Source organism: Aristolochia californica, unplaced genomic scaffold (assembly GCF_029961685.1).
Source record: "Aristolochia californica isolate CCGP_79_NKW_82.1479 unplaced genomic scaffold, dmAriCali1.0.hap1 SCAF_3, whole genome shotgun sequence".
NCBI lineage: Eukaryota > Viridiplantae > Streptophyta > Magnoliopsida > Piperales > Aristolochiaceae > Aristolochia > Aristolochia californica.
Window position 1 is genome coordinate 3,918,101 of NW_027181992.1, and position 19,380 is coordinate 3,937,480.

Here is a 19,380-nt window from a genome sequence, read left to right on the forward strand (position 1 = left end):
GTATTTTATAACTTGCTCACTAAAAATAAGCAACATATTAATCAGATGAAGTATCAATTACCAAGCATACTTCTAAGTGAAGATCAAGAATTTTCTATTTCATTTTCATGGCTCACAGAATACCTACAAAACAACCTCCTAAACAGATATGACTTCAAAGGAGCACCTAATGATCAATAAAAGTTACATTTTTCACACCTAATGAAGGAGTTAAGACCTAGTAAAATAAAAAGATTAGGTTGTTTTAGCAAAAAAATGATTTCAGATGAAAGATGCAAGATGCAAATAGCAGTTGATAAGAAAGTTATAAAGAAATAGCAGTAACTCTACAGTAAACAACTCAATCACGAGAGAAAGTAGAACATATTAAGTTGTTCAAAAACAGATTCTCTCATTGAAATTAAAAAACTTCTTGTGCTTACACATAAACCATTTCTTATTCTAAACATGGTGAAGAGATTAGGAGTACAAAATTAATGAAACAATGACCGACTTCCTTCTAGAATCTTGATATCCATATGAAAAAAATTCTATTCTAAGAGAAAATCAAGCTCGCTTAAGAAATCATCAGAATTCTCATTGAAAAAACCATACTCTGTCTCAGAGAGGCCAGTAACCTGTGAGAAGTTTGGCAAGCCATCTCTTGTCCTCGTGCTAGTATGACTATCACATGGGTAGACTTTCGCAAGTGTTGGAGGTGGCAAGGTATCTATTGGAGCTGACAAAGCCAAGTGCGAGGAGCCAATCTGTACAGGAGTGGATGGTCCTAACGTGTAGTATGAGGTATCTAGTTGTGGATAGTGGGAGTAAGAACATAAAGATGATGGCCACATGCTGATGTTGATAACATTGGTCGAAGACTCTGGCCCGGAGTAAGTGGAGATTGGCTGGGTATCAACACAAGAAAGAAGCTGATCAAAGTGATGAGTAAGCTGTTTTCCATTGTAGTAAATTCTGCAACAAACCCAATAATGGAAGATCTTGGTTTGATCATCTTTAATGTCGACGTACTAGTGCATAATCCAGTTCATCTTAATCCCGTGCTTAGACTCTCTCTCGAAGAAGACGAGTGTCCTCTTACTGTCGACAACTTGACCCTGGTGCACAATCTTGAACAAGGAGCCGGTGGCCTTCCAGAAACCGTTCACGACCATTCGATTGGGGCAGATTCCATTGACATGTTTACACTCTCTAGGTGTGAAGAAATACCATTCATTATCGTTGGCACGTGGGTAGGTCTGTGCTAAGGTCACCATATGATAGCCGTAGACGTTAACCTCGTGGATGATAATACGACTCAAAGGGAAGTCTTCCCCGATCAGTTTTTTTCTAAGGTAATAAGTCACTAATTCCAAATCAGTTGGGTTGAATTGGAACCCAATTGGCACTAGTATTGGCTGCTGTTGCTCCGGTGGCAATGGGGGTGCCTGTGGTGGCAGCCGCAATGGCGTTGCACCTCTCGCTTGTCTTCCCTTTGTCATTTGTTGAGTAAAGTGTAGAGTTAGACTACTCGGTCCGAATTTATAATTTTTTTAACAGCTTTTAATCAGGTTAAATTAGGAAACATAAAGAATTAAGGAGTCTATTGAAAACCAGTTGCGCTAAAACCTCGAGGCCATAGTGAAGGCGGAACATGAATATAAGAGGGATCAACCCGATCGATATTATATTAAATTCTCAACATTCCCCCGCACGTTGCCATTTGTGCTCTGATACCATATTCGAACTCGGGACCTACCTTGCTCTGATACTACATTAAAAACCAGTTGCGCTAAAACCTCGAGGCCATAGTGAAGGCGCAACATGAATATAAGAGGGATCGGCCCTGTCGATATTAAATTCTCAACAGAGTCCGACTAGTATTTGCTGTTTCCAAATCTGTTGGATTCTGTATATCTGCCAGATCTCCACCGTAATAAATGGCCAGTCGTGGCGAGCTCCATAAGCTCTCTTGCCTTCGACATCCAACTCGCTTGCACTATGTCAAAGCGATTGATTCCTTCTCTGACTCTACTTAGTCTGAATTTATATATTTTTTTCACCGTGTTTAATCAGGTTAAATTATGAAACATAAAGAAGTAAGGATTCTAACGCGTATTTTTTTGTTTCCAAATCAGTTGGATCAAGGACTGTATATAATCTCCACCAGAATCAACGACCAATCACGGCGAGCTCCATCAGCTCTCTTGCCTTGGACATCCAACTTGCTTGCACTATGACGAAGCTATTGATTCCTTTTGTTAACCGTGTTTTGCTCGAGAAAATCGTTACTCATACGAAAACCAGCTCCGAGATCCTACTTATTGAGAAAACTTCCAAGGTATGGTTTTGATAATAGAATGTTAGTTTAAACACGAGGATACTTTATCTAATTTTCCTTCACATTCCTTCAAAAAATCTTATTTTTGGAGAACTTAGAAATTGAAATTGGAGCTTGGTGATGATTTCCTTGCTCGTAGCATTAGACTATTTAGTTTGTAATAGGAGAAGCCACAAACCTTGTCACCTTGCTGGACAAAGAGGTGGAGTTCATGGCGTTGTTATTGTTAAACAATGACAGCCAATGTAGGGGTTTCCTCCCCTACTGCGACTAGAAAGGGGGAGGGGCTGTCGCTTTCCCACCATTTTTATGGGTCACAGGGTCCCCCGTGATGAGAGGAGGGTGGTAGTAAAATTTACTTTCCATTAAACAAATGCTCACAACAGCTAAACCAGCATAAACATAAAAACCTATCTTATTTTGAAACATTGTTACAGAATGTAAGCTTTGATACTGCGACCTGTTGTTGAATCCGGTTCAAGGTCTCTTCCGCACCCGCACCGGCAACCCATCTCTTATCCTCATTGTCAAGGACAGAAGCGGCTGGGGACGATTCTCCTTATCAAGGGCCTCAATCTCAAACCTCTCCAGCACGCAAGCTGCTATCGACTTCATCTGTATATACGCCATCTCCTTCCCTAGACACATTCGCGGTCCCGCGTGAAACATCGGATACTTGGACGGGCTTTCAGGCCTGAACACTCCCTTCTCCAGCCACCTATCCGGCACGAAGTCCCGGCAGTCCGGCCCCCACACTCACTCCATTCTTCCCATTGAGTAGGCATTGTACGTGACCTCCCATCCCTTCCGGACGACGGTCCCATCGGGCAGTATGTCGTCTTCCAAAGCCGTCCTGGAGTTGATAACAACGGGCGGGTAGAGCCTCATTGACTCCGATAATGCGGCATGGAGGTAGTTCATCTCTCGTAATTCATCGTAACTAAACGTTTCGCCGGTGTCTGGATGACGGGACCGGACGGCTTTGACCTCCTCGAGAATCTTTCTCTCCACATCGGGTCTCGTCGATAAGAGCCAGAAGAACCAGGCGAGGGAAGAAGAAGTCGTGTCTCGTCCTGCCAGGATGAAGCTCACTATGATATCTCGCAGAAATTCCTCGGAGGTGTAGTAGCTCGCCATATATCTAGAGAGGAGATCTTCAGTGAGAGCAGAGTTTTCCTTCTCCATCTTTTCTTTCCGGGAACGAATGATATTGACGGCGAAGTCATGAACGATAGATATGGATTCTTTCAGCCTCCGTTCCGATCCAACGTTCAGGAACTTCTTGATTTTCCACAAAAATGGGATAGTGTACCGGAAACGTCCCGCGATGAGGCTGCAAGCTAGGTCGAACGCGCGGGCGAATTCCTGCCTGACGCCGGATTCCGATGAGGCATTGTCAGCTGCGAGGCAACCTGGGTCCTCGTTGAAGGCAACCTTGCAAACATTGTCGAAAGCGAAGCGTTCCAGAACATCTTGCAGATCGACACTCGTTTGGTCTTCGGCAACTACGGTTAACAGCGGAAGCAGCCGGTCACTGATTTCGTATCGGACCGCATCCATCACGAAATTCCGGAGCGATTTGGTGTTGAATTCAAAACTGGCAGTTTTCCGTTGGACCTGCCATACCGGCAGGAGAAGGAGAAATATGTTAAAAAGAAAAACGAATGATGACCAATACTCCGAGATCCGTTTCACTAATTTAATTTTCAGTTCCATCCAGTGCTTAATGTCTTATCGTCAATCAAAGAACTCAATTAACGGAAACAGACGGGGTAGAATCTACTTCAATTGTTATCGTCAAGCACTATGAAGTCGAAGCAGACACGGTAAAATCCAATCTAAGCATCTAATTGAAAGAACAGCTAAAATTCCATACTGGAAAGTACCTTCCAGAGCTCACCGTCGGAGTTAAAGATCCCCTGACCGAGGAAATCTTCCACAACAGAGATAGATCGATATCCTTTGATTTAGTTCTGGAAATTGGTCTTGAGGGTGTGTTCGATGTTCATCGGATTAGCTGTGATAACATCAGGCGTTTTTCCGGGGCGACGGAACAGTAGAGTGTAGGAAGGTTGTCTGCCTATCACTTCAGTCATCCAGTCCAGGAAACGGTGACGGTTTTTGAGAAATTCCGGCAGGTTTCCTACAAGGGGATACGTTTTCAAACCGTATGACTTTTCTTTCCTCGAAGGCTGGCCGATGAAGAAGTAGGAAATGAGCCACAAAAAGAGTGGCAAGGCACAGAGGATATAAGCGAAGAGCTCCATGGTTTTATTTCTTCTGGCGCGGTGGAGGGCGCTGATATTTATAGCGTGAGACGGCTCCACCCACCTCATAGCTTGGAAGGCGATGATGGGCCCTTTGTGGTTTTTTTGGCAACTACGACAAATTTCTACCTTCGTCACGCCGCCCTCCGTAATTGACCCTCTGCCTCAGCCGAGTCGCACTTCTAGATTCAGAAGAAAAAAAAAATCAACCTGACTTGGATAAACCAACCCGAAGAACCAGCTGAGGCCGGAGGAAGTCGTGTCTCGGCCTGCGAGTATGAAGCTCACGATCATATCCCCCGAGTCACTATAGCTCGCCATCATCTTGCTGGGCGCGTGTAGATGGTTCCCTCAGCCGACGCTCGGATCCTACGTTCAGAAACTTCTTGATTTTCCATAATATCGGGAAAGTGTACATGAATCTGGCGGCGCTGATATTGGCTGCATCGTCGAAGGCGTGAACGAAGCCGGAACGAGACGCACCGTCGCCCGCGAGGCACCCGGGGTCTTCATTGAAAGCTAGCTTGCAGACGTTATCGAAGGCGAAGCGCTCGAGAATGTCTTGCAGGTCCAAGATCTTCTGATTGCCGGCAGCCCGCTCCAGCAGCGGGACTAGCCTTTCGGCGACCTCGAAGAGGACGGCGTCCATGACGAAATTTCTGAGCGATTTTGTGTTGAATTCGAAACTTGCTGTTTTCCGTTGTGCCTGAATGAAGCAGATGAATACAGTGAAAAAGATAGTAATTTAACTTTCCCAGATGAGAAATCTATCACTAATAATTCATTCAGATTTTGTGGACAATTTGTTCCACTGATTTGGAAAGAGGAAATGGAAATGGAGAATCGAGAAGCAGTATTTTTGTTTAATCAGCATATCTGCCAAAAAAGAATAATCAGAACTCTCTGCCGAAAAAAAAAAAAAACAGTCAGCAGTGGCTAAGCATCTCAGCTCGTCATCTCGAACGAAAGATTGATCAGTATCGGTGCACTTTACAGTACTCGGCACGCTCGATTCAGCAGAACGGAAAACGGTACTATCAGCTGCTGACCGTCATCATCCTAACAGGTAAACACGGTCACATATAGACAAGAAATTTTCCCGTCTTCTGCTCAAGATGCATGTCTGATCACGATCAAGAATCGTTTATCGGATTCTAATTTGTTTAAAAAAGAAAAAAATAAAAGAACTATTGTGAAGAAGAAAGGAATTGTGTACCTTCCACTGCTCTCCATCAGAAATGAAGATGCCCTGACCAAGGAAATTTTGCAACATAGAGGCGAACCCGTTTCCTTTCGGGTAATTCTCAAAATTAGTCTTGAGCATGTGTTCGATGTTCATCGTATTAGCGGGGATGATCCCGTCCGAATCTCCAGCGCGTTGCAGCATGAGCGAGTTGGTCGGCTGCAGGATGAGGATCTCCGTCATCCAATCCAGAAACCGGTGACGGTTTTTGAAAAAATCCGGCTAGAATATAAATACTCATATACTCAAACTTTGTATACAGAGAAAGTAATTATATTAAAAAAATTCCTTTTCTTTTGTCTCTCCTATGCTTTTGTTTTTTCTTCCACCATTGCTTCCGGTCGTGGAAGAAGACAGAGGAGATATAGAAAGATAAAGGAAGAAGAAGAGAGATTGGAAGAGGCCGGAGAGCTCCATGTTGTTCAGCCAATTTCTTATTCTAACTGAAGATTTTGCTGTGCCCCTCATCATAATTGATTTAATAATCGACTTTCTGAATCCTTCTTCTGCTGCCATGTCCCTGTTGGAGTTACTGTTAAGAAGAACCGTTTCCTAAAAAGCAGAAGCTTAAAGTTAAAACCACATTTTGTTCTTCTCCGTGGAATATTTGCAGTCTCGGCGATTAGGATGTGACTGGGGAATTGATCAGTTAATAGTCTCTGTAACTTGTATCGTTCTTCAGTTCTTCTTCTGCCATGATTGACAGCACAAGCAGTGAAATAAACTTTGGTTCCCGTAACCATCCATGTTTCGCTACAGGAAGTTAAAATTCGTGGAAACACATGCCTTTTAATGGGGTTGAGCGACCAATCGCCTGTGTCGTCGAAAATCTCTGAAAGTTAGTCCATGGCCACCGGCATCCCTGGACCACTACTCGATGCTAATGATCTGGGAAAATGTTGTCTCGATCCGGAGTTATTTCGGTGCTTTGCTTTACCAGGAGAAGCAAAGCATGGATGGCTCCCCCCCCGTTTCCAGAAAAAAGCCCGATGTTCACGTTTGGGTGTCGCCCGTTTCACCATCAAGTTGCTCAATGAGGAATTGGAGGCCGTGGCTTCTGAACTGTTTTTTGTACCACCTTCTGCGAGAGCAAGAACTGAAACTGGAAGGAAGGATTTAAGAATTCTGAGGTAAGTGGCCGAAAAAATATTATTTCTGGTTCGGGAGAAGTCAATTTCTTTTTTATTTAATTATTAAAGAATTTTAAGATATTATCCTTTTTTTTACATAATAACACAAATAACAAACTTAATCGCACGAATAACCAACTTTAACCTGTAAACTTCACATATGTACATTCAAAGGTGACACGTAAACTTGACTATTACGTGGTACCACGTTATCACGCCACACCCCCCCCTTTTAAAAAAAATCAGAAAATTTAAATGAAATATTTAATTATTTTTTTAAATTAATTAATTTATTTTAAAAAGATAATTTAATTTTTTTTTAAAAATTAAAAATTTTAAAGAATAAATGATTGTTTTAAAATATAATTTAATAAAATGTGTACATAAATAGGATTTTTAAACTTTAAAATAATTTTAAATTTTTTTAAAAATTAAAATCAATTATAAAAGGTGTTAAATAGGTAAAAATATTTTTTAAAATTAATTAATAAACGAATTTTATGTTTTGTTATTACAAAAAAGTAGGTAGAATATTTGTACCAAGAAATAAGAATTATTAAATTATGTAATATATTAAAGTAAAATAAAATATTAATTATATTAAAAATTGAAATAAATAATAATTATAAAAAATATTATTATATTAAAATGAAGGTAATGAAATGAAATGTGTAAGAGTTTTTAAAACCATAAATTAATATTTTTTTAAAAAAATAATTACAAAATAACCTTAATCTATCCTGGGAGAAAACGAGACATGGAGGGCGTTAATAAAGTGATAGATGATGTGTGAGGATAACGTGCTTACGATGTGTCATTTGATTACGTAAATAAGTGAGTGTTATTGCCTTTGTCGTTTTCTTCTTCTTTTCTGTTTTTCATCGCTAAGTTCAGTTTTTCTGGAAGTTACCGAAGAAGTTTGATAGTCTATAAAATGGAAGAGGGGAAGCAGCAGTCGCTCGGTTCTGAGTTTTGGTGAAAAAAAAAATCATGGTGTATGGGACGAAAGTCGTCGACGAGGTCTCCGGCTGGCTCCGCATCTATGACGACGGCTCCGTCGATCGCACATGGACCGGACCGCCGTGAGAAGAATGATTTAAAATTTACCATACATTGGGGTGCCATATTTTTATTAATTTATAGGAGTGATATCCTTAATTACAGTGATTTATAATTGATTACAAAATATTGGATTTCTAAACCTAATTAGCTACTGTGGTTGAGCTTAATTAGCTCATGTGATGGAAGACCCTAAACAATGATCCTTAATTAATTGAAAATCAGTTTTATAATCCTTAATTGATTGAGGATCAATTTTTTTAGGCAGTACCTTCAACACGCCGGAGATGAAGTTCCTTGTCGAACCCGTCACCGCTTCGGAAGAATTCATCGACGGCATTGCCACTCGCGATGTTGTAATCGACTCCAAGTCCGGCCTCTCTGTTCGTATCTATCTCCCCGAGGGGAAAGACGGCGAGACGCCCAAGCTTCCGGTGATCCTCCACTACCACGGCGGTGGCTTCTGTATCAGCCAGGCGGAATTGTTCATGTACTACGTGTTCTACTCTAGGTTGGTGCAATCAGCTCGAGCTCTCTGCGTCTCGGTCTTCCTCCACCGAGCGCCGGAGCACCGCCTCCCCGCGGCGTGCGAGGATGCGTACGCATCCCTCTGCTGGCTCAGCTCCATAGCCCGTGTGGACGTCTCCGAAACCTGACTGCAAGCGCACGGCGACCTCTCTCGAGTTTTCCTCATCGCCGACTCCGCTGGCGGAAACATTGTCCACCACGTCGCCGCACGCGCCGTGTCGGAAGAATTATCGCCGCTGAGAATCGCCGGCGGGATTCCAATCCACGGGGGATTCGTAAGCGACGAGAGGAGCAAATCAGAGCTCCGGTTAGAAAACGAGTCGCCGTTTCTGACCCTGGCGATGCTGGACAAGCTCTTGGCACTGGCACTGCCGGTGGGGAGCTCGAAGGATCACCTCATCACGTAATCCAATGGGACCCCGGGCTCCGGCCCTCGGGGAGCAGGACCTGCCGCCGTTCCTCGTTCCTCGTTCCGATCGCCGAGCAGGATCTTATGTACGACACGCAGATGGAGTACGTGGAGGCGATGAAGAAGGCGGGAAAGATGGTGGAAGTGCTATACAGCCCCGGTCTCGGGCACTGCTTCTACTTGAACAAAGTGGCCGTCGACTCCGACCCGCACACGGCGGAGCAAACGGAGTTGCTTATTGCTGCCATTTCTGAATTCATCAGAAAACACTGAAGAGGTGAACAGGAGCTTGCATACTTGAATAATAACCTGTTGTCTTCATCGACTGCAGATGCTATTACTGGAGCTTGTAGTGACAGGGGAAGATGACCAGGAAACCTGCACTTCCTGTGCATCTTCGATTACAAAACTTTTACATTGCCCCAATACGAGGAGGTAACCTTTTAGTTGGTCTGAATTCTGAATCTTGAGTTTCCAAAGGGTTAGTCAACCAAAGGATTTTTGAAGTTCATGTTCATCTCTAACACGAAGATCATATCAATCATATATATGAACTTCAACTTCACACTTGGTATTAGAGTTGTTTTTTAAGTTCATGTTCATCTCTAACATGAAGATCATGTCAATCATATATATGAACTTCAACTTCGCACTTGGTATTAGAATTGTCGACTTCGTGTACACTAGAAACACTTATTCCGTGTACACTAGAAATTTTCTTTTAGAGTTTTGTGCTATCGTAAAACATATTAATGCACATAATAAGTGATTAAGTCTTTGTTATCATAAAAAATTTGCCAACGAAATCTTAAAATGAGTCCAATAAATCTATATAAATATTTTTATAAGTTTACTGTACGATTTTCTACGTAATGAAGAAGCATTTGTTGTATTTCTTACAAAATAAGATGTGGAGGTAGCCAGGGAGAAGAGAAGCAGAGAACTTCCCTAGTTAGTCAGAAGATGCAAACTCTCACACATACCCATTGATATTCCCAAAAAAATTTAAAATTCATATTGAAATAGACTCTTTAATATTGAAAGAGCTCATCTTTGGCCTTGAAAGATGCTTCTTGCATGTGACAAACAAGTAGCCGACTTGAATCACCCAGAACCAGTGTCAAGTACAGGAAGTCGGCAGTGTAAGCTGATGGATCTATCTGTCTGTTGAGTGCCGGGGATGAAGAACTGGAAAATGGCTGTCAAGCAAGCACCTTGAGGAGCTATACCTGTATGGGCACCAAGATTGATGAGAGCAGTTCAGTTCACTGAACAAAATTCCCAAATATGGAGCATATAAGACTCGGGCAGGCTCTCAAGTAACCGCACACATGTTTTGTTTAGCGATTCACAGTCATGCGACGACGTTCCATACAAGTGGTCATCAAGATCTGGAAGCATGTAACTGGCTTCCTCAGTATTTGCTGAAGACTAGACCACAGAAAACTGATTAAGCCTGAACCCAGTTTCGGCTTCAAGCCTACCATAAGTCTACCATAAGTCTATCAAGATTACTAGAACCCCCTAGATCAATGTGAAGCATCCTTATTAGACCCCTCAATAAAATAATAGGCATACATTCAGAGAACGAGCCCACTACTTCACCTCCCATATGGCCATTGAACAAAATGCCCAATCAACTCAACAAATAGCATAACATCTCTAATGATTTTAACATGCCCACTAAAGAGAGCTACATACCATAGAAAGCAGCATTTGGCTTTGTCAAGTGACAATGAAGGCTCTTCAAGAAGTGTTTGACGCTGACTTGCTGTCCATTTTGTAAGGGTAAAATGGTATTGAACTTCAACTTTCATATTATCAAGGTGCAGACAGTAAGACAGAAAATATGAAAGCAGAAAGACAAACCACAGATTGAGCTTCTCCCCTTTGTATTGCCATTTCAGTTCGAGTTCGAGCACTCAAGCCTTCAGTGTCGGCTGGAATGTTTGCTACAAAAGAACAAAAAAAGATAATTCACAACTACTAAGTAGAACATGGGATGACATGAATTAATCAATAATTTCTATGGATTAATAAGTTTTGGAACAGATGCATCTTTAGTTAATGAAAAAGATATCTTCGATTCTGCAAATCAAGAAACCATAACCAATACCAAAACCACCAGATATGACAGAATTAGCAACATCCTAACCTTGAACTCCAAGAACTCTCAATTTGCAAAACTCGAACCCAACAGTGGCAAGAGTGGTGGATACACGTAAATGCAGATCTCCATACTGTGTGATGGAAACATCAAGTAAGTCTCCAATGTGCTTCAGGCGATCAACTTGATGCTGCAACTGAATAAGATCAGGAACCTGAACCAGAGTCTGTTGCAGATAGAAAAACTGTAAGCTGCAAAACCCAACAGGATAAATGAAGGAGACGTCTGATTGCCAAGATTACCAAGCTGACAAAGTTACCAAAACAAAACATTGTTTTACTTCTCGTAGGTTACACAAAATTGTTTGAAAAGAGAAAATTACATGAGACATGGATCTGACTTGGATGTCATTATTGACATGAAGACAAACAGCCAAGAGAAGAAAAAAGAATAGCAGAGAGATGGTAAGGGGACCTGGGGAAGATCCTGGACGGTGTCAAGAGTAGCTTGAAGTTCTACAACATCAGTTCTAGACAATGGCTTTGATATAGGCACATCTTGGATCAATGCTGATTTGTAACCCTGTCATAAGATTCAATATCATTCTGCAATGTTAGAAACATTTATCATTGGGACCAGTAAGATAATTGGTATCTAAGACCATACTATCTCCAACAATATGAGAGTTGATGTCAAACCTAATTGCTGATGACAACAGTTAGTATCAAAGATCACACTTCCAGAAACTAAAAAAAAAAAATGAAAATATAGTTGAGATTGTTACATAAGCTGACATTTATTAAACAAAAATTCAGATTCTAATAGGATTACACTGAGTACATAGCACACCAGCCATCAGAAGTTAAAAAAAATGAAACAAAGAAGAATGAATGCACAACACTGTACATTTAATTATATGAATAAATTTTTTAAAGCACTTTACCATTGCACCTCTTCTGAACAAGCAGTAGAGCAAGTGCTTAAAGAAACTTTACCTATAATACTCCTGAATTATTTCAAGTAACTATTTCGAAGATGTCTTAAAACTTCATAAACCTCTTCCACAGAACTCCATATTAAAAAAGGAGACAAATGCTACAAAATTCCAATTGAATGAGAATGTAAGGGAGCATCATGATTTACAATAATGCTTTAATATTATAAAGGCAGGTCTAGGTCCAACCCAAAATGACTAACTGAAGTAAAGAGGCATTTTCCCAACTATTAATTATAAGAATTTTCTTCATGTTGGGATTATTCCCACTAACAAAATCAAAAGAGAAAAATAAAAACCAAGATTTCCTCTTGATGTCAGTAATGTTCCATTGGATCTTAAAGAACCTACTTTAGTTTCAAAGGTGAGAAACGGCATAGGTAAGTTAGAACCACCAGCTGGGAGCTTCTTGACAAGCTTAATTTGAAGCCTTTCCCCACCTTCAATGCTAACGCTGCTTCTAAGGGCACGATGGAGAAGACCCAGGTCTATCGTGAAAGCTATGCGATCGTCATTTTGGCTAGAGATCCTGTACTCTTCAAAGAGAGCTTCCTTTCTGAACTGGGCAATGGATTGAATTCCATCTGAATTAAGAAGGTTGTGCAGAAAGAATACATGGTCCCGAGTCAGGTACATGAGACATATTCTGCCAATCTTGTCCAATGAGGGTACAAACCCTGGCAAATGCTAACTTGTGAATAACATAAAGTAATAATTACGTGAAACAGTGATTAGCTGGAGAACTTTATCCATTAAAAAGAGACTCACTCTTTTCCAGGAGATTGACACCATTGTCAGTAAGAAAGGCTTTGAATTTCATATCCCTCAGTCTTTTGCCCCCGAAACTTTAAACAATCCTGCACATCCAATTCATGATTGATTGAGCAATAGCAGAGAAACCTGTTATTTGAAAACTAGAAAAAGCACTAATGATTTGGCCAAAGGTTTAAGAACTTTATAGCTAAACCCATGAATGCATTAACATGATAATTATATCTCAATGCGTCATATTTCACAATCAGCAGAAAGGTTAAAACAGAGGTTGTGTGTGTGTGATCAGCTTCTGTCCTTGACCCAGTAACTCCTAATCTGTGATGCCTAATCACCAGGTTCACCAGGAAACACATATAAGTCTTGATTGGCTAACTTCACTCTGAACAAAAAAAATGTTCTTTGCTAAAGGATATCCTATACACGTCCAAAAACTCTGATATGTGTTTGCAAAGAAAAATATTACAAGCACAACCAAACCAAATTGTAAAAGAGAATTCATCTACCAAAACAATAATAAAACAAGCTAAAGCATTTACAACCACTTAGGGTGCTCAGAGTGGAAATGTGAGAATCAATAATTGTCAAATAAAATAAGGGTTTGGAGAAAAAACTGGAGTTCCTGAGGAGAAATAAAATTCCTTTCCAAATGAAAGAATCGTAGTTCGACTTTCTCCCTCCCTCCATCTCCCCCTCCGACATCAGCAATTACAAATCAAGCCATACGACAGGTTCCATCAGCCCAGAACCAACCACCAGTGCTTCTTCTTCCTCTTCCTCGTGTGCTATCCTCTAACTGCTACCGCCCGCCAGTCTAGCCCACACAAATTGCCGCCGATGGCTTTCTCCTTCATATTTAGATTCCTGTCTTTTCTCTCTCTCCACTGCAACACCCACTCCCCCACCCCGCCCATTGTTCCAAAGCGCAGCCCAAATTTACGAAGGAAAGAAAATAAAACACCCCCTTAATAAATTGTTTGCGAAACTTAAAACGATTGCCCTTCTATTGCATGTAGTGGACACTCCATAACAACTAATAACCCATTTATGCCCAGAGGCTGAAAAGTGATGAAAATGGCTGCTCAGAGGGAGACATGAAGGAGAGTAAAATTACCACAAAAATCGCACAACGCGACTGAAATGGATAATTCCACCGAAAAATATTGAAACGGAAAAGCTACGACTAAAATTTCAAAGAGATGCCCGATAGAGGATGAAAATACCAGACAGTCGTTTCTGCCTCCTCCGAATCGAACCAAAATCTTCAACCACAGTAACGAAAAAATCGATCGAGATAGCAAATAAAAAACCAGAGTCGCTTGCGCGGGAAAGAAAAATGGAATGGCTTAGGGGGTGCTCGGAGATTGTCACCTATTTACTTGAAATAGATGGAGTGAGAGTTTATTTTGACGTTAATAGTGACATCATCATGATATCACTTCGGGTCAATCGGCAATATCAGTCAAGTCACTGCCGGCTTTGATGCATTGCTCGATAGCGATAACTTATCACCAAGTTTGATTTCAGAGCAGCGAAGGCCGTTCAAATTCTAAAGGGAAAAGCAACACGTAAATGCATCCTAACTCTAACGCAGCCTATTTATTCTTTGTAGTTTGTACGACTGAACTGAAAACTCTGCAATAGAGGTCCATCATGGAGCTCCCTGGCCTCCTGCAATCTCTCTTCTTCTTCCTTATCTTTCTATATCTCCTCCTCTTCTTCCACGGCCGCAGGTACTCTTCGGTTCAGGCGAACTCAATTGGCTTGACATCCTATCCAGTTGTTGGATTCTTGCCGGATTTTATCAAAAACCGTCACCGGTTTCTGGATTGGATGACGGAGATCCTCATCCTGCAGCCGACCAACTCGCTCACACTGCAACGCGCTGGAGATTCGGATGGGATCATCACCGCTAATCCGATGAACATCGAACACATGCTCAAGACTAATTTTGAGAACTACCCGAAAGGAAAGCGCTTCGCCTCTATGTTGCAAGATTTCCTCGGTCATGGCATCTTCATTTCTGACGGAGAGCAGTGGAAGGTTCTCAATTCCTTTCTTCTCCACAATAGTTATTTTGTTTCTGTTCTTTTAAATAAAATTAGAATCCCATAAACGATTCGTGATCAGACATGCATCTTGGGCTGAAGACGGGAGACTTTCTTGTCTATCTATGACCGTGTTTACTGGTTATGATGATGACCGTTCTGCTGAATCGAGCGTGCCGAGTACAGTAAAGTGCACCGGTACCGATCTTGTTTTCGTTCGAGATGAGGAGCTGAGTTGCTTAGCCAGTGCTCTGTTTTTTTTTTTTTTTTGGCAGATATGCTGATTAAACAAAAATACTGCTTCCCGGTTCTCCATTTCCATTTCTTCTTTCCAAAACAGTGGAACAAGTTGTCCACAAAATCTGAATGAATTATTTGTGATAGATTTTTCATCTGGGAAGGTTAAATTACTATCTTTTTCACTGTATTCGTCTGCTTAATTCAGGCACAACGGAAAACAGCAAGTTTCGAATTCAACACAAAATCGCTCAGAAATTTCGTCATGGACGCCGTCCGCTTCGAGGTCGCCGAAAGGCTAGTCCCGCTGCTGGAGCGGGCTGCCGGAAATCAGAAGATCTTGGACCTGCAAGACATTCTCGAGCGCTTCGCCTTCGATAACGTCTGCAAGCTAGCTTTCAATGAAGACCCCGGATGCCTCGCGGGCGACGGTACGTCTCGTTCTGGCTTCGTTCACGCCTTTGACGACGCCGCCAATATCAGCGCCGCCAGATTCATGTACGCTTTCCCGATATTTTGGAAAATCAAGAAGTTTCTGAACGTAGGATCCGAGCGTCGGCTGAGGGAATCCATCAACACCGTCCACGGCTTCGCCACCGAGATCATTCGAACGCGCAGAGCAAAGATGAAGAAAGGGATCAAAGCCGCGGACGAAGATCTCCTTTCGCGGTTCATGGCGAGCTATAGTGACTCGGGGGAGGAGGTCCTCCGGGATATGATCGTGAGCTTCATACTCGCCGGCCGAGACACGACTTCCTCCGGCCTCAGCTGGTTCTTCTGGATGCTGGCTTCACGACCTGATGTGGAGAAGAACATATTGAACGAGATAAAAAGCGTCCGAACCCTCCATCCGAATTCTTCCGGCGAGACGTTCAGCATCGACCAGTTGAGAGAAATGCACTATCTCCATGCCGCCATCTCCGAAGCAATGAGGCTATACCCACCCGTACCGTTCGACTCGAAAGAATGCCTGAAAGACGATATGTTGCCGGACGGTACGTTTATACGAAAAGGGTGGTTCATTTCTTACTGCTCATACTCGATGGGGAGGATGCAACGGCTGTGGGGACCGGATTGTTTGAACTATAAACCGGAGAGGTGGCTGGAGAAGGGAGTGTTCAGGGCAGAATCCCAGTTCAAGTATCCAGTGTTTCACGCAGGACCACGGATCTGTCTGGGGAAGGAGATGGCGTACATACAGATGAAGTCGATCGTGGCGTGTGTGTTAGAGAGGTTTGAGGTGGAGGTCTTGGAAAAGGAGAAGCGCCCGGAGTTTTTACTGTCATTGACGCTGAGAATGAAAGGAGGGCTGCCGGCGAGGGTGAGGAGGAGATCTCTCGGCGATATGGAGATTGAAAGAAGTTTACCCAGTGAATAATGTAGTCACTAGTCGCTCACTTGACCACTGAATAAATCCGGGTTGGTTTATGTAAGTGAGGTTATTTTTTTCCGCATTATGGAAGGCGTAGAACTACGGGTCCAACTCCTGGAATGGCGAAACAAAGTAGCTTAGAGAGGAAGGTAAGCAAGACTCTATGATCAAAGAAATGAAATCACTGTGAGATAGGATAATCAATTAGTTCGCAAGAAGACGACGAGTCCCAGCCGTCTTGGTCTCTCTCTAAAAGACGCCATTAGCACTAGCATTTCGAGAGGGAAACTGGTCTGCGGCGCCACAGCGACGACGTGGCTTCCGGCTCAACCATGACCACTTAGGCAAACCCCTTATTGGTCGAGATGGCCGTCCTGACGAAACGATCCGCCACCAACGCCAGAAGGATGCCAGAAATGGTGTTAAATAGGTAAGAATTATTTTTTTATAATTTATTATTTTAAATATAAAGTAATAAAAAATATATTCATAAATTTGATTTTTAAAATCAATTTTTTTTGTCATTTAACGTGGCAGTTGACGTGTATAACTACTCACGTAGTGCTGATGACATGGAAACATCGTCACCGGTTGGGTATTTTTTAAAATAAATTTTTAAAAATAAATAATTTGGGCAAAAGGCACTTGTTTCAAGTCCTGGAAGTAATTTTCATGTGGCCCACTAAGATATACATATATTCTGTTTTAATGTAGCCCACTAAGAAATATGTCATAGTTGCTAAAAAAAAAAAAGGGCCCATCATAGCCTTCCACGCCATGCGGTGGATGGAACCGTTTCACGCTATAAATATCAGCGCCCTCCACCGCGCTAGAAGAGATAAAACCATGGAGCTCTTCTCATATATCCTGTGTGTCTTGCCACTCTTTTTGTGGCTCATCTCCTACTTAGTCACCGGCCAGCCTTCGAGGAAAGAAAAGTCATACGGTTTGAAAACGTATCCCCTTGTAGGAAGCCTGCCGGAATTTCTCAAAAATCGGCACCGTTTCCTGGACTGGATGACTGAAGTGATAGGCAGACAACCTTCCTACACTCTACTGTTCCGTCGCCCCGGAAAAGCGCCTATTGTTATCACAGCTAATCCGATGAACATCGAGCACGCCCTCAAGACCAATTTCGAGAACTACGTCAAAGGATATCGATCTATCTCTGTCGTGGCAGATTTCCTCGGTCAGGGGATCTTTAACTCCGACGGCGAGCTCTGGAAGGTACTTTCCAGTATGGAATTTTAGATGTTCTTTCAATTAGATGCTCAGATTGGATTTTACCGTGTCTGTTTCGACTTTATAAGTGCTTGACGATTAATTGAGTTATTTGGTTGATGATAAGACATTAAGCACTGGATGGAACTGAAAATTAAATTATTGAAACGGATCTCGGAGTATTGGTCATCATTCGTTTTTCTTTTTTAACATTTTTCTCCTTCTCCGGCCGGTATGGCAGGTCCAACGGAAAACTGCCAGTTTTGAATTCAACACCAAATCGCTCCGGAATTTCGTGATGGATGCCGTCCGATACGAAATCAGAGACCGGCTTCTTCCGCTGCTAACCGTAGTTGCCGAAGCCCAAACGAGTCTCGATCTGCAAGATGCTCTGGAACGCTTCGCTTTCGACAATGTCTGCAAGGTCGCTTTCAACGAGGACCCAGGTTGCCTCGCAGCCGACGATGCCGCATCGGAATCCGGCGTCGGCCGGGAATTCGCCCGCGCGTTCGAGCTAGCTTCCAGCCTCATCGCGGGACGTTTCATGTACGCTCTCCCATTCTTGTGGAAAATCAAGAAGTTCCTGAACGTTGGATCGGAACGGAGGCTGAAAGAATCCATATCTATCGTTCATGACTTCGCCGTCAATATCATTCGTTCCCGAAAAGAAAAGATGGAGAAGGAAAACTCTGCTCTCAGCGAAGATCTCCTCTCTAGATTTATGGCGAACTACTACACCTCCGAGGAGTTTCTGCGAGATATCATAGTGAGCTTCATCCTGGCAGGACGAGACACGACTTCTTCTTCCCTCGCCTGGTTCTTCTGGCTCTTATCGACGAGACCGGATGTGGAGAGAAAGATTGTCGAGGAGGTCAAAGCCGTCCGGTCCCGTCATCCAGACACCGGCGAAACGTTTAGTTACGATGAATTACGAGAGATGAACTACCTCCATGCCGCATTATCGGAGTCAATGAGGCTCTACCCGCCCGTGGCCATCAACTCGAGGACGGCTTTGGAAGACGACATACTGCCCGATGGGACCTTCGTCCGGAAGGGATGGGTGGTCTCGTACCATGCCTACTCAATGGGAAGAATGGAGGGAGTGTGGGGGCCGGACTGCCGGAACTTTGTGCCGGATAGGTGGCTGGAGAAGGGAGTGTTCAGGCCTGAAAGCCCGTCCAAGTATCCGATGTTTCACGCGGGACCGCGAATGTGTCTAGGGAAGGAGATGGCGTATATACAGATGAAATCGATAGCAGCTAGCGTGCTGGAGAGGTTTGAGATTGATGCCCTTGATAAGGAGAATCGTCCCCAGCCGATTCTGTCCTTGACAATGAGGATGAGAGATGGGTTGCCGGTGCGGGTGCGGAAGAGACCTTGAAGGTCGGTGTATCAAAGCTTACATTCTGTAACGATGTTTCAAAATAAGGTATGGTTTTTATGTTTATGCTGGTTTAGCGGTTGTGTAGCATTTCTGTCGACAACGGTGGCCTGTCGATTCTGGGGTGGACTTGGAACATGACGAGGTTCTAAATGGACAGCTCGGGGTTTCTCAGGTTGAAATCTCATATCTAAGACTAAATTTTTGAGAGCGACATCAATGTCGTTTGTGAGTAAGCTAGAAAATAATCCAACAAGAAAACAAATAAAAAAAACGCTTCCACCATGGTTGTC

The 19,380-nt window shown here is 42.7% G+C and overlaps 5 protein-coding genes and 2 pseudogenes across 5 annotated transcripts; 3 read left to right on the plus strand and 4 right to left on the minus strand.

Annotated features, from left to right (window-relative positions):
* Positions 1-1,010: 1,010 nt before the first annotated feature.
* Positions 1,011-1,481, minus strand: LOC137958620 (NAC domain-containing protein 1-like). The gene has a single exon (XM_068805694.1). The coding sequence runs from the start codon at positions 1,479-1,481 to the stop codon at positions 1,011-1,013; it is 471 nt and encodes a 156-aa protein (XP_068661795.1).
* Positions 1,482-2,714: 1,233 nt separating this feature from the next.
* Positions 2,715-4,719, minus strand: LOC137959297 (cytochrome P450 CYP94D108-like; annotated as a pseudogene).
* A 104-nt stretch (positions 4,720-4,823) lies between these two features.
* LOC137959298 (cytochrome P450 CYP94D108-like) lies at positions 4,824-6,079 on the minus strand. The gene is made up of 2 exons (XM_068806703.1): positions 5,804-6,079; positions 4,824-5,293 (listed from the first exon to the last, which is right to left on the minus strand). The coding sequence occupies exons 1-2, from the start codon at positions 6,011-6,013 to the stop codon at positions 4,895-4,897; spliced, it is 609 nt and encodes a 202-aa protein (XP_068662804.1). The 5' UTR covers positions 6,014-6,079; the 3' UTR covers positions 4,824-4,894.
* Positions 6,080-7,950: 1,871 nt separating this feature from the next.
* Positions 7,951-9,400, plus strand: LOC137960495 (probable carboxylesterase 6; annotated as a pseudogene).
* Positions 9,401-9,820: 420 nt separating this feature from the next.
* Positions 9,821-14,176, minus strand: LOC137960443 (uncharacterized). Its single transcript, XM_068808074.1, has 8 exons — positions 14,052-14,176; positions 12,826-12,914; positions 12,409-12,734; positions 11,538-11,645; positions 11,112-11,289; positions 10,826-10,908; positions 10,658-10,727; positions 9,821-10,185 (listed from the first exon to the last, which is right to left on the minus strand). Exons 2-8 carry the CDS (start codon positions 12,875-12,877, stop codon positions 10,061-10,063), a joined length of 942 nt encoding a protein of 313 aa, XP_068664175.1. The 5' UTR covers positions 12,878-12,914; positions 14,052-14,176; the 3' UTR covers positions 9,821-10,060.
* Positions 14,177-14,481: 305 nt separating this feature from the next.
* On the plus strand, positions 14,482-16,583 carry LOC137960421 (cytochrome P450 CYP94D108-like). Its single transcript, XM_068808052.1, has 2 exons — positions 14,482-14,871; positions 15,322-16,583. Exons 1-2 carry the CDS (start codon positions 14,482-14,484, stop codon positions 16,489-16,491), a joined length of 1,560 nt encoding a protein of 519 aa, XP_068664153.1. The 3' UTR covers positions 16,492-16,583.
* An 830-nt stretch (positions 16,584-17,413) lies between these two features.
* On the plus strand, positions 17,414-19,247 carry LOC137959790 (cytochrome P450 CYP94D108-like). The gene is made up of 2 exons (XM_068807145.1): positions 17,414-17,712; positions 17,948-19,247. The coding sequence occupies exons 1-2, from the start codon at positions 17,503-17,505 to the stop codon at positions 19,085-19,087; spliced, it is 1,350 nt and encodes a 449-aa protein (XP_068663246.1). The 5' UTR covers positions 17,414-17,502; the 3' UTR covers positions 19,088-19,247.
* Positions 19,248-19,380: the final 133 nt, after the last annotated feature.